The 17,929-nt window shown below is 38.8% G+C and overlaps 1 protein-coding gene across 2 annotated transcripts in view; it reads left to right on the top strand.

Annotated features, from left to right (window-relative positions):
• The window catches only part of MDFIC2 (MyoD family inhibitor domain containing 2), a 98,644-nt gene that overhangs the window by 44,052 nt on the left and 36,663 nt on the right, over positions 1–17,929 (top strand). The window contains exon 2 of one of the 2 annotated variants that reach the window (XM_029244438.1): positions 11,617–11,655. The exons of the other annotated variant lie outside the window; for it this stretch is intronic. Within the exon in view, the coding sequence (XP_029100271.1) occupies positions 11,617–11,655 (39 nt within the window). The remainder of the gene's footprint in view (positions 1–11,616; positions 11,656–17,929) is intronic. 2 annotated transcript variants of the gene reach the window in all.

Raw genomic sequence — 17,929 nt, 5'->3', positions numbered from 1 at the left:
AACAGGCTTCATGCCACACGAGTGTCTCATCACCATCCAAAAAACGCGAAGGGGGAAATCAACAGAGGATGACTCTCACCGAGCTGGTACTCTGGACTTGGCAACTCTCCCATCGCCAAAAACACTACATTTCTTTACATTTTCACAGCAGGGGCACCTACAATACTATATTTTAGGGAAAATTTCACTAAGACCTAAAGGGGCAGTCATGAAAGAGGGAGGGGAAAAGGATGATTCATCCAAAAAGAAAGATACGAAGGGAAAATGTGAAATGTAATTATTTTCTGTTCCCTTTTCTCCTGGAACTTGGGGGTCACAACAATGGTGGCATCTCCTCAACTGTATCCAAACCAATGCTCATATTTGCACAGTATGAGCAGTTCCTTCCCTTAGACACTAAAGCCTGAGGTAGCTCCGAATTATGACTTAAAATAAGAAAGAAGGCACTCAATAAATATTGAGTGAAAGAATGAATGAATCCATTTCTGGCCTCTCAAACTGGTTAGGAAATAGTAGAGACACAAACCTCTTGAAACCACTTCAAACTCCTGCAGAGATTACTTAAAGTGTCTCTGATGTGGAATTAAATGCTTGTTCAACGTGGTCCAAAACGCGCATCACTCTGAAGTGAACCCGAGGCTGTGCAATTGAAAGGAGAGATCAGGGACTTTGTGATTGGATGGACTTGAGCAGGGAGCTCCACACCATCATTTCCTAGCTCTGTGAATTTACAATATTACATCTAACATCTCTGAGCTTCAGGTTCTTCTTCAGCCAAATGGGATAAAACTCCAGAGGGGGGAAAAAAAAGATGGCTGTGAAGCTGTCACTTAGAATAATGCATGTAAAGCTACCTATCCCATTTCCTTTAAAGGTGACTGATTTTACCATCAACAAAGGAGACTCACTTTCCTTCTCTTGGTATCGTTTCCTCTGAGTCATATAGGCCCCCATCAGCAAACTTATCACATATGGCAGCCTACTCAATGTCATCCTGTTTGATGCTGAGCAGGGTTATCTCCACTCCTCAGAATGTGCAGCTGTTTAGCTCTTTGGCTTGTTACATCTTGTGCACCTCCAGTTAGAAACTGACATCTTGTTTAAGCCTTCATTACCTCTCACCTGAACTACTGACTGCAAGAGCTCAAACACTGCTCTTCTAACCTAACCTTGTCTCTTCCAATCTGCGGCCAGCATTCTCTTTCTAAATTTGACCATTATTAAACTTTATGGGGCCTCCAAGTTCCGAGTTATGCCTATTTCTTAAGTCTCATTTCCTGGAATTACTTCTATACTCCAGTGAAACCAGTCTGCTTCTAATGCTGCTTCAGACTCAACACTTTGGCAACTGTTGTGCCCTCTACATAAAATGTCTTTTCACTTTTTTTGGCCAGTTGGTAATTCTTCAGAAGCCATCTCAAGCATGATCTCCCCAGTGAAGACATTCCTGCAATTGCTTTAGAAGGTTGATAAGATTCTACACGGGACCATGTCTGTACAATATACTCTGTCTTTATAGCACTTAATTACGGTACACTGCAATCATTCACTTCCTTGGGTATCTCTGCCACGAGATCATGAGTTAAAGAGTCCTGAGGTCAGAGATTATGGTTTAGCATTCCCACTGCCTGGCACAGTGCCTGCATGCAGTAGATGTCAGTAAATGTTAGCCTATGTCCTCTAGCACTCTCCTCCCTACCCTTCAAATAGTATAAAGATGGATTAAACTGGCTTGTTTGGACTTTTATTTTGAAGAAGTTAACTGAAAATTCTACTTTATTTGTTAATGTAATGTCTAACCTAATCTAAAAGACAAGTAAGCATCTCTTTATCACAGAAAATAGATGGAAACTTACATTTAAGAAAAAAAAAGTTGATGTTATTTTTGTTCTTGTTGAACTTCCAGTTTCTGTTTTCTTGATGACCATAATTCCATTTTGCATGCTTGTGACCTTGAATCTTTCTTAAGGCTCTGACTCATTCTACTTCTTGCTTCCCTCACCCCACACTTCTTTCACTTTATACTTCCTTGGCAAGAGCCCACAGCGTGTATACAATAGGAACAAAACCAATGATAATGATGATGGGGATAAAAAGATTTACCTTTTGCTATTAAAGAGTCACAAAATTCTGAGTTTTAAAAGAGACATAATGTTATATATCAAAATTCTAATACAATGGAGTTGCTGCTTGGGTCTGTGGTTCAGAACTTGGTACAGTGCCTAAGGTAAAAATTCTATATACTTAAAGTCCCCTAAGAGGAACTTCCCTGGAGGTCCAGTGGTTAAGCCTTCGCTTTCCAATGCAGGGGGTGTGGGTTCCATCCCTGGTCGAGGAGCTAAGATGCCTTGTGGCCAAAAAAACAAAACACATAAAACAGAAGCGATATTGTAACAAATTCAATAAAGACTTTAAAAATGGTCCACATCAAAAAAAAAAAAAAAATCTTAAAAAAAAAGTCCTCTAAGAAAATTCTTCATTCATTCATACAACAGATAATATACTTTACGTAATAAAGAATACGTATGAAGTGCCCAAGAGTATAGCTGAATATCTGAACTTAAATGTTTCTATAATACAACTTTCCTGGTGGCCTTAAAAAATTACTTCACTAAGTCTCCCATCACCATGAAAGTCACCCTCAACCTTCCAGATCTAATCTAGTTCCATCCTTGTAAGAAATATTGCCTATACCCTACTGCTAAGATGGTATGACATTTCACCCTATGCAGGCTAAAGGATATCTCAAAATGGAAATTCAACTATAGAGGAAATATTATCATTATGTCTGAAAAAGGAGGGAAATGACAAAAAATTAGAAGAAAAATCAATTCAATGCTGAGGGAATAAATTCATTCAAGCAGTGTGGATTAAACTCCTACGATTTGCTTGACTCCATATTTGGTACCCAGGAAAACACATTTAAAAAAAATTATCTATCCTTTATGGCAGTTAGGGAGACAGACAGACACCAATTATTATGATAGGACCTAAGCCTTACACTGTTCAAGAATATTCTGTCCAGGACCTATAATTATAAAATTTTGAGCGGAGAGTCATGTCTCAACATAATATTGTGCATTACTATTCTGTGAGGAGGAAAGAGATTTACAATCTTTAAGATGGTAAGGCTGTTGTAAGGATAAGAAAAAGTTAAAGTTCTACCGGTTTTTCTCTAAAACCTTCTTTGCCCAATTATAATCTGCTTTCTAAACAGCACACGAAGCCTTGCTTTTATGGTGAAGATAGCCAGATTAAATGCAGGATGCCTAGTTAAATTTAAATTTCAGCTAAATGATGCATAAGTTTTGAGTATTAAGTATGTCCCACATATTGCGAGCGACCTCCTTCTCCTAAAATTTTTGCATCATCTACCAGAAATGCAAATTTCACTGGCCATCCTGTATTTTTATTTGGTATTTTTTAATTTAACACGGTAACCCTATTTATAGGGGTGCCCATCCAATCTTCAGACTCCCCACTTTGAGTGCACTGTATGTGGTCTTAACGAACGCAGTGGATCACACAGTGACTGAGATACAAAGCAGTCTCCTCGGCCTTGTGTTTACCACAACATTGTTTCTCAAGCCTGCAGGCTTGGACAGCTGAGTTCCCAGCTCACTTTCCTAAACTATTTCTGGTTTGTCACACAAGTAACAAAATGTGACCTTTATCCTTCTCTTCTCCTGAAGAAAACAGAAATTTTCTAAAGGGGTAAAAATAGCCGAAATTAAAAAAGACTATGAACTATTCCAGAGTCTTGAGGCTGTCAATACTTTATGCTTTTAAATAGTTGCCATGGTTCACCCCAGAAGCATCTGCATATTTCTGTGGTTTTCTTCATGGTGTGTAGTGAACTTTGATATCTTTGGGGAATAAAAGAACTCTCTATCTGTCTATCTACACATATATATTTAACAATGCAAGTTATTGTTATATAAATGTAGGCTGTTGTCAATTTCAGTTCCCTGCCATATCAAAAGAACAAAGCAGGCAGGAAGAGCAAGAGGATGATCTAATATGCCTACGCTAATAACAAAGCCAGTGTCCTAAACTGGCAGTGGCAGCCCTCTTCTGCAGAGATTGTTTTTTACACCATCAGTAGACATTTTACAAAATTGGATGGTGACAGGAAGAGTACATTTTAAATTGTCAACCTTCATGATGTCCTTTTGAAGAATAGCAATTACATAACTCAGGGAGCTTTATTTTGCATTTGAAAAAATATGTATCTAAAGGAGTTTGCAGGGTTATGCAAGACTCCACATTCTGAATTCTTTGTAGAAATTAAGGTCCCTTATTTTTTCCTGTAATCTCATATCCGTTTTTATCCACTTCCTAGTTAAGGTGGGAATCAATATTAAGCAAGTAGTACAGAATTAAAGCTGTTTTTGATTTAAATTAACAAGTTCATTTAAAGAGGCCATCAACCATATGCCATTCCTTAACCATATTTAAAATCCAGTTTGTAAGTTTCCAAGGATCACACACCTTTTTTTCATCTCTATGGCATTAAAAAGTTTGCTTATAATATTCTAATATTTTGTTAAAGTTGTTTCCTCTTAGGCAATGAGAGAGGGAAATATTATGCAAAAGTAATTTTATATCACCCAAAAGTCATCTGGTCTTTTTCTTCTAATTCTCATCTTTTTTTGAAATAATTTTAGAAAAAAAAAACTCTTTAAAAAATGCAGACAATGCCAAGAGAAACGCATTGCAAGTACCCTAAATAGTTAATGTATTTTCTAAATGAATGATTTAAAATAGCTATTAAAGGAGAGGAAATGAGCTTAGGTTTCTAGTAATGACTTCTCCTCTTCAAAATGAAATCTGTAAATCCCTGATTGCAATTCCAAATCCCCAAAGGACCAGCAGTTCTGGGACCAGGGCTCACTGGCTTTATGTCTAATAGCACCAGATAAGTAGCATGATTTTTATATATGCAATTTGGGAGAATATTCAGAATTTATAGTCCCGGAGACAATTTATGAATGAATTTCCTTTTTAAAGTACATTATTCTAAAAATCAACTTTTCCACCCAAATTGTAAGCAGAGCACATAGGAATGTGAGAGGCATGGATATATACGTAGAGAGACATATGTATATATATTTATATATGCATGCACACACATGCACGAAATGTAAGTACCATTTTATTCATAAGAGCATAATGATTCAGCCTGTGATTGTTAATAAAAATGCATTTCTAACCATCAAATTTGAGTCTATTATTCTAAGTTAATTGCATTTGCCCTAAAGAGACTTACAGCTGGCTGTCAGCCTGTTTGTGTCAGTTTCATTTTATTCATCAGTCAATCTTGTCTCCTCTTCTTTTTCACATCCCATATATTGATCAAATAGATTTGTTAGCATCCCTCCACAGCTTTCACAGCATTTAAAAAAATAAAAAAATAACCTCGATATTATCATCAGATACATCTGATGACTTCATTCGTTCGCATGTTATCTTCAGTTCTATTTCAGTAGCAAATAGATGCCCTTTGGACAAGCCCATAAGATTGCCATTGAATATAACAGATGTAACTCACTCAAAGCGGCATTGAGAAAAAGTTAAACGGGAGAAAAAAGTGAACAACGGCAGTGGTCGGCGGCATCTCCGCTTTTCAGTTGGAATAGAGGATACTCATTGCGGTAAACATTAGTTCTTTACTGGAGTGTATTATGGAGTAAAAAGCATCTTGTTAAAATTCATCCTCAGAAGAGAATGTACTATTAGGTGGTGAAGTGGATTAAAGAAATAAATGGGCACCATGTTCCCACTGGAGCCAAAGAAAACCAGTGGGGGAAACAGAAGAGCAGGGAGGTTAGGGTAGAAAAGTAGTTAAGGTGAAAATCTGCAAAGAATTAGAATCTTCCTTGTGTGAGTCAAGTTGCTTAGAGAGGAGATAAAAGGCATCACAGGGTGAGGAGATAATTAGCAGATCAGAAGCAAAGCAGTTTAAAAGGTGACCCTTACCTCCTCTGTTACTCAGTCTAAGAAACTATAGACAATTATTACAGTATTTTCTCCAGGGATGTGTGATACAGTTTCTCCACATATCCTCCAAGACACAAAGCTCTCTCAGCATTGTCACTGCGTTGCCTGAGTTCAGTGCTTTTTATGGAAATTCCTTTACATCACGCCAGCCTTGTCTTTCAACCTTGCTTTAGATCAGTGATTCTCAAATGGGGTGATTTCACGCCCCCCAGGGGACATCAGAAATACCTGCAGGCACTGGGGGAAGGTGTTACTATCACCTGGTGAGTAGAGGCCAGCTATGCTGCGACACACCCCACTGTGCACAAGACACCCTCCACGACAAAGAGCTACCCACCCCAAATGACAATAGTGCCGAAGTTAAGAAACCCGGCTTTAGATGGCTGACTGAAATACACGTAAAGCTAAACAACAAGAACTACATCACAGTGCAGCAGCAGTGCAGTGAGCAGGATGTTAGCAACTCTGAGAGGCAGAGAGCAGCCCAGCGACTGCACACAGGATTTCACACTCGCCTATTAAATAACACAATTCATTTACCTAGACCCCAGGAACAGTGGAGCAAAATACAACCCCAATTTTGAGGAGAACAAAGAAAAATGAAAATCATGGCTTGAGAGAAGACATTTCAAAGACCTCCAAGACAAACCAAATGAAAAATCTCCAATCAAAAGACTCCGCAAGGAAATTGTATCACAGCCCCTAATCCTCAACAGACCTTAACAAGATGTTCATGAGCCAAAGACTCATGTCTGCAGAAGACAAAAGACATAGGAAACAATATAGTCTAGAGAAGGATTATATTGTTAAGAGGCAGGAGAAAGATAAAACAGATTCCTCCACCTTACAATTAGAACGCCTAAAAAGAATAACCAGAAATATGCTCAAAACCATGTTACAGTAACTGTTACATCTTTCTGCTCTTGGGAAATTAATATTTAGGTTAGACCTGGGGCAATATTTTTAAAACCTTTTTTTGATGAGTGCTTTTACCCCACCTGACTAGACACCCCTGCCTGGCACAGATGGCCAAGACATTTGCTTTTTTAAATACTCCATATTTCCACAGCCACCCACCAGACAAAAATTAGATTACCAATGCTTGTGTAAACTTTCCAAGCTCTGACACAATAAGATTCCAGGAAATGTACATGCACAGCTAAAAGCAGCATTATACATAATGCACTGTAATTCCAACAGACAAGTTGCTATCTTCGATAGATATACACACTTTCCATGCCAAACACATGAACGTCAATACATTTTTCTCAAGTTAAAATGGAAACCATTTAACAGATATAATGGGCACAATGAATTTCATTTTGCATTACTAATGCAGCAGAGGAGAAGGGAAGCTTTGGCAAGGATTGCAGTAAGACCAAGAAAAACAGGAAACAACTTAGAAGCTATCATGGCTGTGCGAGCTATTGCCCTAAAGCATGGTCATGAACCCAATGGCCACTGAGACTTCATATTCTCAAAACTCTAATTCCACATAAACAAATTTTTGACTCATGGGAAAAAAGTAAAAAATGGACAAAAGAGTGGTTGCATTTTTCGCAAAAAGGTCAAGAGAACGTCACCATCATTTTTTCCCACAGTTCCTGAAGAGATGTTATCATGACCAACTTGATTTTAGGGGAGATAAATTGGAGGCAAATGAATTAGATGATGTGTCATGTGAAAGGGAATTAGGAAGATAACCCAGGAGCCCAAATCCCCAGCCTCTGCTTTTACCACCGGAAATACGTATCCCCCAAGACTCCTTTTCATCACTGTTAAAAAAAAAAAAATCAAAAACAGCAGTTACTTCACTGGCCCTTGCCTTTATCTTAAAGTCTTTCTGGCACCTAAAATAGTTTACCTCAATCATTGCACACCAAAGAATTTTTTGGTGCTTTCTACTAGATTTAGATAGTAAACTCTGAAGCCCTAGATAAACGTTATTATGCAATTTAGAATAAAGGTTTTGAGCACAGGCTTATTGCAATCAGGCAGACCTCACTTCCCAGCTGATCTCGCCTACTTAGTGAGATGGGCAAACTGAGTGACTCTGAGCAAATTCCGTTATCAGAGTTTCACTTTCTCCATCCATAAGATGGGTGTATAATAGTCCTTATATTAATGGTTTTGGGGAAGGATTAAATGGGGCCATGTGTGTAAAACATTAGGTAAATTAATAGTAGTAAAGTCTAGCAGCAGCGCAGGAACCCTTCCTGGGTTCAAATCCCTGCTTCCACAGCTTCCTGCCTCTGTGAACTTGGATAAAATCTCAGTTTCCTCACCTCTAAAATGAGCATAGTAATAATAATAACTTACAGGATTGTTACGAGAATGAAAGTGACATAATAATAATAATGGCTTGACAATTCCTAACCTAAATTAAAGCACATTACATTTTAACCATAATCATTCTTTCCATCATATTTACAAAGGAGATTTAACATCTTTAGTATTAGGCTCCAAAATAAATGATGAAAGTATCTCAAAATGTAAATGCATATGTAGAGATAAACTTGGAAAGAAACCAACTGGAGGAACAACATAAGACTTTCTTCATTATGTTTATCATGAGTTCCAGCAAGGATCTGTCTTTCTTTGATCTTATTTTTGCCCTTAGAAAAATAAAAACACATCTCAACACAGTGAACTTTTAAAAGTGGAAATATGACAATATTCAGAAAGCTCAGACCTAGCAATTCTTCAAAAATGCTCCCACTTCCAGCAACTGATGACTTTTTTGGCTAATGTGCCATATATGGTACCTCATCTAATTACAGAAGTCAGTATCACCACAGTCAGTCCCATGGCTAAAAATGATGTGACAGCAAATTGGTTATAAGATGTAAAAAATGGTGGACACAAAAATGAAGAACATCTTTGACTGTGAAAGGTCAAGATGAGTTAGTAAGCTATTAACTTGGCTCATTTTTCAAATGATGAGTCAATTTTTATGAGAAACATTCAGTGTTTTCAAACTGCTTATCAAGTTCCTAATTCTGTCATCTTAAAGGCCTATATTACTCAAAATTTTAGAACACCACTTAACATCTTAGTTGTCACAGTGATGTGACCTGGAATATGAAAATAACTCAAACTTTTAGCTTGTTTTTGTCTTCCCATGCAGAATAAACTTTTCAAAATGAGGGGCTTCTAAGGTGTACCATGTTTAGCCAGATAAAAAATAAACCAGATTGGTATGATAGTCAGCAGTAGAAAGAGAAACAAATTAAGTACTTATAATTAAAGATTGAGGAATGAAAGAATTCACACTTTCTTAGAGCTATTATTTCAGACAGTCTGGTGTCAGAATTAAAAGCCAACCAGTGCATCTGTTTACACTGCCAAGGATTTTCACAGTAAGGAGGGCTAGGAAACACATATTTTTAAAGTAGGGTCCAAATCCCAAAGAACACCTAAGAAATAGGATGCCAAAAATAAATGTTCTTGTGATTTGTATTGTCCAATGTCTAAACAAAGACAAAAAAATTATGTTTCTTACTTCTCCTTTATAAACACACAAGTGAAAGGGAAAAAAAAAAGAGAGAGAGAGAGAGAAAAGAAAAGAAAAGTAATTCTGTTGCTTTGGCCACAGACTCCTTTTTTTGTTATCCTGCTTGTCTCTGGCTCAGCTACTGCTTTTCTTTCCCAGGATGAAATAATATAGGAAAAGCCGATTAAGGAAAGCTTCACTCACACAGAAGGTTCACCAAGATGGCTCAGTTACCAAGCCTTAAAAGCTGAATTACAATGGCCACCTAAAATGACCATTCTATACTTTAAAGTACGTCTCCATTTGAAAAATTTCAGTTAACTCTTTGCTTATCTTGAGCTTTGAATTAAAGGAAAGTCCTCTTTAAAATCCACAGTGATGGATCGAACGTTGTAGTACTCAAATCTACCATTAGCTTATTTTTACTTCTCACCAGCAAAATTAGAGGTATTTTCTGCAATTTCAAAGATCACTCCTTTGGTCAGTTGAAAAAAATATATAAAAAGTAGTATTCTGTACACAAATAGACTTCCTTCCCTCATTTATTTATTCAACAGATATTTATTCATCATCTATTATTTGCCATACGCTGGGCTCATTGCTGGGAAATACTGAACTAAACAAGACATCACTGCATATAGCATATAATCATAACACAAGGTGTTACCATCTCTCCTATTGGAGGTATAGGGTTCTGGAAAGCGCTGACCAGTACAAGTGGACTAGGACAGACTTGAGAGGTGATCAGCCCTCATATCTTTTATTTGACAGAGGAGGAAACTAAGATCTAAAAAGACTGAGTTGCATAATCCCAGAGCTCTTTACTGGAAACAAATCACAAGACTAGAATTCATGTCTCCAAATTCAAATCTCAAACTCCCTATATAGCAATACACTCCTCCCCAGAACATAATTTTCCTGAAAACAATAATGCCAAGCTATGAATGTCAAAGCAGTTGACTTGTTGGAAATATGCTTTGAGATCAAAGGGTCAACATTCTTCCTAATTGTACGGCATTCCCGATGGTGGAGAGGGAGGGCTCAGGTCAGACCCAACTGGATCCTAACCTTAAATCGACCATGCCTAACTAACTAGTGACCTTGGAGAAGAATGAAACTCTGAAAATCATCTGGATTTTAAAAAAATCTTCCAAGTCAGGATCACAATATCTACATGAAAGGGGTAAATTTCATGAAAGAAATTGAGTAGAAACTCAATACACATAAATTTTTGTCCCCTCTTCTCACTCATATAAATTGAACAGAACTGATTGAAAGACCAGGTTAGCAGAAACCACACCTCAGTTTATTTCTTATCAGTTATTTTAGCATAAGATCCAGCCTCCAATTTTAATCCATTTTCGTAGGTCATTTTTGGCATACCTCCACATAATTTAACATTTCTACTCTGTGAACGTTTTGGGAGTTAGAAAGCAGAGATTAAACAATTGAATTTAGAAAATTTCATCAGCATACATCCTCTAAAGAGAGATGGGAAGGAAACAACAGTCAGAAGAAATATTTAAAATGAGTGAAGCCTCCTATATAATGTCGTGGGCCTCTTTCCATTATAGAACACAGAAAGCCAACTAGCGTAGGTAAAGGGAATTTGTAGATTCCCGTATCTAGGATGTCCAGGAGTAGATGAGCTTCAGATGTAAGTGAATCCAGGGACCCAAATGATGAATTCAGTACCTTGCCTTTACTTTTTCTTGGCTGTTTGGCTCCCTGTTTTGGCTTTATTCTCAGGCTTTTTACACAAGGCAGGAAAGATGGCTTCTGTCAGTCACAAGCCTACATTATCTTTCTACCCCACAAAGGAGGAGAGAACCCTCACTTCCAGCAGGCTAATCTCAAGCCTCAGGGAGCAACCTGATTGGTACTGCCTGGTTCTTAGAGCCATCCCACAACAAACCTCTATGGCTGGGAAACAGAGGACATGGGTTACCATGTCTCTGTACATGGAACACTGATAGACAAGGCCATTCCACTCAAGCTACATGGAATAGGTCCTCCGTTGGAAAGTGGGTTTCTCTTTCCTGAAAAAGGGAGTAAAGGGATCCTGGAAAGGCAAAAAAATGGATATCCACTCAAATAATTATTTTTAATTTCCCTTCTTTTAGGACCATCCAGCTCAATTCAAAATCCTCTGGAAGACCCTGGTAAGTTCATTTTATTTCTTTGTAATAGCTTCCTATACTGGCTAATGGGTACTTTTGGTGCAATATGATAAGGGAAGGACTCCATCTTTGTCTACATCCACAGTATAGTGGCCACAGCACCGGCACACACATCATCACACATCTGCATTATTCAAGGCATACTGCAATCAGTTTTTACCTTGAAGGTGCTTATACCCTACCTCTGCATACATGTTAGGTCAACAAAAGTTTAAAAATCATGTATTCATTTATACAATACATGGATTCAGAGTCTATGTTTAGGACCCTATGTTCAGCTGTGAGGGATGACAAAAACCTCAGTCTCTGTCCTCGAAGGACCAAGGAATCTCTCAAAGATATCACTTGAAGCTGGAATTTGCAAAGAGGACTCCATGTATAATTAACATCTGAGCTGGGTTTGGGGGCATAAGTAGAAGTTTCACTGTTAGGCATGTACAAAGAGGCCAAGACAGAAAAGTTGAAACGTGCTTTCTCGCTTAGTGAAAAGATGACACAGAAGAATGGGGAATAAATAGCAAGGTAGCTTTTAAGCATTCAGCAATGAAAGTCTGCCTAAATACATCATGGTTCTCCGGTAGGAGGCAGTACTGTGCCCCAGTTCTTCAGGAAGAGGCAGGGCTAAATGAGCAAGACGCATTAATGAGGGGAAAAAAAAATCCAGCGTCACACTGACAAGTACAGTACGGCCCATTTACATTAAGTAAAAATCAGACATGCATATGTTCGTTAATGTAGATAAAAGGTCTAGAAATGAGTCATCCCAAACTGAAAATAGGAACAACCTCCATAAAGAGTAGTAAGAATGAAGCAAGCAGCAGGAGTGAGGTGGGAATTTTCCTTTGCTTTTACACTTCCGTATCACTTAAGCTCTTTTTTTTTCCACAATAAAATTTTATCTACATGTTGCTTGTCTAATAAATAAATATTGTTTACACAGAAGGAAGTTTTTGATCAAAATAAGGACCAAAATAACACTGGCAGGATAAGGAGTGTGAACTTTTAAAAATTAATGTTCTTGTTATTTTTGGTTGTCAGTGGGGTAGAGAGCCAATACCCTGAGCGAGACGTTAGGAAGAATAACATTTTGCAGGTGGGTGGGATTATCTTCAAGCCAATAAACAAATAGGCAGGTAGAACTCTTTGGAGGTCGTTACATAGATAAATACTTATATTTTGTAGGTGTATATGTATATATAAATTAAACAAATATATAGCCTAAATAAATATATTTTATATAGGAGGTTATTTGAAATACATATAATGAACATATATAATAATGAATATATATAAATGAACAATAAGAGTTAGGGAGAGAGAGGAAAAACAAGTTCTTTTCTGAGTATGAGGGATTTTAAGATATCAAAGAAATGCCTTTAGGGATGTTTGCTTGCAAAGTGTCTTAAAGACAACACATCTGGATATGGAGATCACAACAAGCAGAGTCGGACTTCAGGTGAGATGTGGCAGTCATCTACATGAAGACGAGAAGTGAAGTAATGAATGAGGTCAAAAGGTCATCAGGGAATAAATGAGGTCAGCAAGGGAAAGAGTGAAGAGAGCCTAAGGCAAAGCTTTGAGAAGGATCATCCATTAAGAGAAGAGAAGCAATGCACTGGCTCATTCATTCACAACTAATTTTTTTTCAAGGACCCTGAGCCAAACACTGTAGGTTTTGAGGACAGAATAGAGCGGTGGGAAAAATGGCATGGTGACTGCCCAGAGGGACTTATAACCACTGGAATGAGAACACCCACTAACATTAACTGAACGCTTCGTGACTTTGCAATGGCACTGAAGTATCACATCAACCTTAAAACAATGTTATTACCATCTCCTCTCTATGGATGAAGACATGAGACTTAGTGAGGTGGGCAATGTGTCCCAAGTCATACAGCTATGAAGTGGCAGAGACTTGATTTGAACGCCAAGTTTATCTACCACCACAACTCATAAGCCTGTGTAATGCTGCAAAGTGGCCAACCAAGGGGTCATAGAAGAAACATGAGAACAGAAAGAGAAAAAAAAACAGCAGCATTCTATGCTAAAGAAGACAGGGACAGAGTCATGGGCCTGCTAAGCCATGTTATCAAGGAGGAGGGAAACTGATGCAAGATCACTGATTTGATGATTAGAAAGTCATATATTCATTCATTTATTCACTCAACCAACATGTATTAAGCAGCCAGCATGTATTTTACCGCACGGGCTTTGAAAGATCAGTTTTACTTCTGTGGGGATGGAAGTCAATTGTGAAGGATTAAGGAATGAGTAGATGGTAAAATCGCTTGCGTTAAGGACTCCTCTGAGGAATTGGGTGATGGAAAAATTAGCTTAAGAAGGATTTTCAGGCTATGGTGTACCTAAGCAAGCACGCAGAGGCAGGATGGAGTCAGTAGAGAGAGTGAAAATACAGGGAAAGAGGATGATGGTGAATACAGATGCTTCCTACGGATGGAGAAAGAGAAGGAGACGCAAACTCCTGAGGCAGAAGGTTATCTTTAAAAGGAGGAGGGTCCCTTTTCCTCTGATAGGGGATAGAAGAAAATATAAAGGAACTGAGAAATGCTGCTGCAAAATGCAATCATAGGAAACTGTACCAATAAGATTTTATGTGCACACTTCTAGACATTGGTTCTCGACCCTGGCTACACACTAGAATCATCTTGGCAGTTGTTACAAACTGTGATGCTTCGACTGAACTCCAGTCCAATTAAATCAGAAAAATGTGAGGTTTCTTCAGGCTGAGGATATCCACGGCTGTAAAGAGGACTTGGCGAGGTGTGACTAGGGGGGAGGTTACATGTGATAACAACTTGAGTAAAATCTGAAAAACTAGGATCCAATAAAGAAATGAATTTGCCTAAAATAAAGGAAGGAAGGAAGGAAGAAGTGGGCAAGAAAATAGAAACATTAGTATGTGGGGAGATGACAAAGGATCCTTATAAATTTCCAAATTGCTGCAAAGTACATACACGTGCGTCCCATTACTTACGACCATAAGCTGTACTAAGCACGGGTCTTAACAGTACCACTCTCTTTTGCATTCCCAATCAATCTGCATCAGAGTCCCTGGCATACAGTGGATACTCAATAAACATTAGTTGAATGAATAACTTAATAGAAAAACAAATGTATAACTCAGGTGGCAGCCCAGCCCTCTCTTCAAGTATCTAGAATCCTTGAGAACGGCGGAATCGTCTCATACGCAATCCCAAGTCACTCACTGCAAATACTTCTCACATCTCAGATCTACATGGGGCCTCAGCTGGTTTCAGGGGATATGATTTCAACCTCTTTATTCTTAATGCCATCAACAATAGGTTATGTGGGTAATCGATTTTTACTAAAGTTTTACAAAAGTGAGAAAACAATGGGGAGGAGGGCTTTATCAGCAAAACACCAGCCAGCAAGCAATTTAAAATTAGCTATTAGACAGCCATAGTGTTAACTATGTCACTTGGCCTTTCTCATTGGCCCTTATTCCATGCTGAGCCCTTGCCTCCTGCCATCTTGCTGCACTCTTATTTCCGTCAAGCTTCACCAGTACCACCCAAACCACAAATTTCACCTTTTCTTAGGCAGAGCAGTTTCACTATCTCCTACACGAGGCTTGAGGGGATCTCACTTTTAGTACCTAAACTTTCCCAGAAGTGCTTTTGCCAAACCAAAGGTTAGATATTAACCCCAACCTTTTTAGGGCCCCAAACTTTCATAGCCAATTATGACTTTAAATGGCCTTTTCCTTCCTTCCATACAAAAGAATGAATCATCCTGGGAGGACAAATGGAAAATCCCCAACCCAATAATAAACGAGGCCCCGTGAGGCAATAAACATTCGTCATTGGAAGTCCACGGAATACATATACACATTACTGTTGAGAATAATCCTTACCTCCTTTATTGGGGCGTCTCAAAATTAGTGTCTTTGTCTGTGAATGTCATCATCGTATCCAGTCACATGAGCAGTGATGTGAATACAGCGGGCACTCAACACAGACGCACTAATCATGAGGATAAAGGGTAAAGATGAGATACTCTCTGAGATTTTATACCTTATAATAATAGTGGTAATAATAGCTGCTTTGTATGTCCAAAGCCGTTTAAAAGCATTAACATTTCACATGGCCACACATCCTCGGAAAGGAGATCAATATTTATTCTTCCAAGTGTGTCAAGTATACAGTTGCGGAACCTCGAGGTGAAAGTTTCACCCTGCCAGTGTCAGCCTCAGAACTTGGAAATCACATCCCCAGTTCAATGTGTCAGAATAATAAAGTGACCCCGGCTGGCTGAATGTATTCATTAATGGCTGGGGGTGGGGGGTGGGAAGCAGGCGGAAGGAGCAGACAATAAGGCTTTGGGAACTCACAGCGCTAAATCGCCGGCAAGGAAACACTATTATTTGGTGTTGCATCAGTTCTGGAAGGGAAAAAGATACACACACACACACACACACACACACACACACACACACAGAGACATCACACATCACAGCAGTCCTGTTTAGTCCTTTCCAATGAGAATTTATTTTTGTAACTCCTGGTCCAAGTAATTTTATTGCCACTGATTGGAAGGGGAGGGGGATGGTAGTAAGAACTTCCTTCTGGCGTCTCTCACTCTCTCCACCCCCCCCCCCCCCCCCCCCCCCCCCCCCCCCGCTTAGTGTGTTTTGCTGATTAAGCAAATCGACCTTAATTAGGAAGTAAGTAGAAAAGAACTCTGCAAGGTTTCCTTAAGCAGCGTCAAAACGACCACAGCCCATTCTCAGAGCCCATTAAGAGGTAATCAACCAACGCAACTAACAAGTCACTCAGACCAGACTTTTGGAATTTGGCTCTTTTGTTCTGTCAGTTTGAAGAGCGCTGGGCGAGTGATGCAATTTAGAAGGGAGCTCTTTCAGAGCTTTCACTCAGGAAGGCATCGGGAGCTCTGGGGGTAGAGCTTACTTAGCTCAGAAAAAGGGAAAGAATGCAAGTTTGCATTGACAGCTTGATCCCAGAGAGAGGCTGCGGGGCTGCTTGTCTGGCGGGTCCTCTGGGTGTGGATGAGGCACGGGTAGGAGCCCTCGTCTTAAGTGAACGTGCGCCTCCAATATTAAAAGAACAATTACCTTCCTGTGCACCGCTCGCTGTTTGCTACTGCTGTTTCCTTCAATAAAACCTCTTTTCACTTGCCAATGGGAACCTGTCAGGCAATAGTATTTTTCAGGCGTGATACACTTACTAAAATGCCCTTGTGAGCTTTTAATACATTTACAGTTGATAACAATAGGGCTGTTTTGTCAGGAAAGGTAAAAGAAAAGTATTTGTTACAAATGCAGAGCAATGGCAAGACAGGATTGGACCAGTGTTGCTGTGCGTGGTGGCTGCTGGTCCCTCCTAAGTGTCAATCCAGCTGCCGGAGAGCAGGGAAAAGGAGCAAAATGTGATCAGGGTGTGGTCTTTTTATTCAAATTGAAATTCACCTTTGTTTTTTTCTAACATAAATACATTTTATAGACAATATATTGTTTCACGGAGTAGAACATATTCTTCTTTGGTGATTACTTATTGATTTTCTTTTGTCTATAACAATTTAAAGTACTTTATTGCTTACATTTAAATAAATGCTAAATCAATTGTAAGTTATACAACTATATAGTAGATATATGTATAGAGACATTATCCAGAATACATGCCCTGGTCAGAATGGAGACTTGTAGAAATACTCACTTTAGATGACTCTTATAAGAGCAGAAATGTGAAGAAATAAAAAGATCTTACATTTCATCCTCAATGCTCAATTCTTTTTAACATCTTTAATTAAAGTAGAGTATAATTGCTTTACAATGGTGTGTTAGTTTCTGCTTTAGAACAAAGTGAATCAGCTATACATATACACATATCCCCATATCTCCTCCCTCTTGTGTCTCCCTCTCACCGTCCCTATCCCACCCCTCTAGGTGGTCACAGAGCACCGAGCTGATCTCCCTGTGCTGTGCGGCTGCTTCCCACTAGCTATCTCTTTTACATTTGGTAGTGTATATATATGTCCACGCCACTCTCTCACTTCGTCCCAGCTTACCCTTCCCCCTCTCCGTGTCCTCAAGTCCATTCTCTACATCTGTGTCTTTACTCCTGTCCTGCCCCTAGGTTCATCAGAACCTTTTTTTTTTTTTTTAGATTCCATATATATGTGTTAGCATACAGTATTTGTTTTTCTCTTTCTGACTTACTTCACTCTGTATGACAGACTCTAGGTCCATCCACCTATA

Source organism: Monodon monoceros, unplaced genomic scaffold, assembly GCF_005190385.1.
Source record: "Monodon monoceros isolate NGI ecotype Baffin Bay Population unplaced genomic scaffold, NGI_Narwhal_1 Super_Scaffold_3, whole genome shotgun sequence".
Classification (NCBI taxonomy): domain Eukaryota; kingdom Metazoa; phylum Chordata; class Mammalia; order Artiodactyla; family Monodontidae; genus Monodon; species Monodon monoceros.
This window is presented reverse-complemented; position numbering and strand designations above follow the sequence as displayed.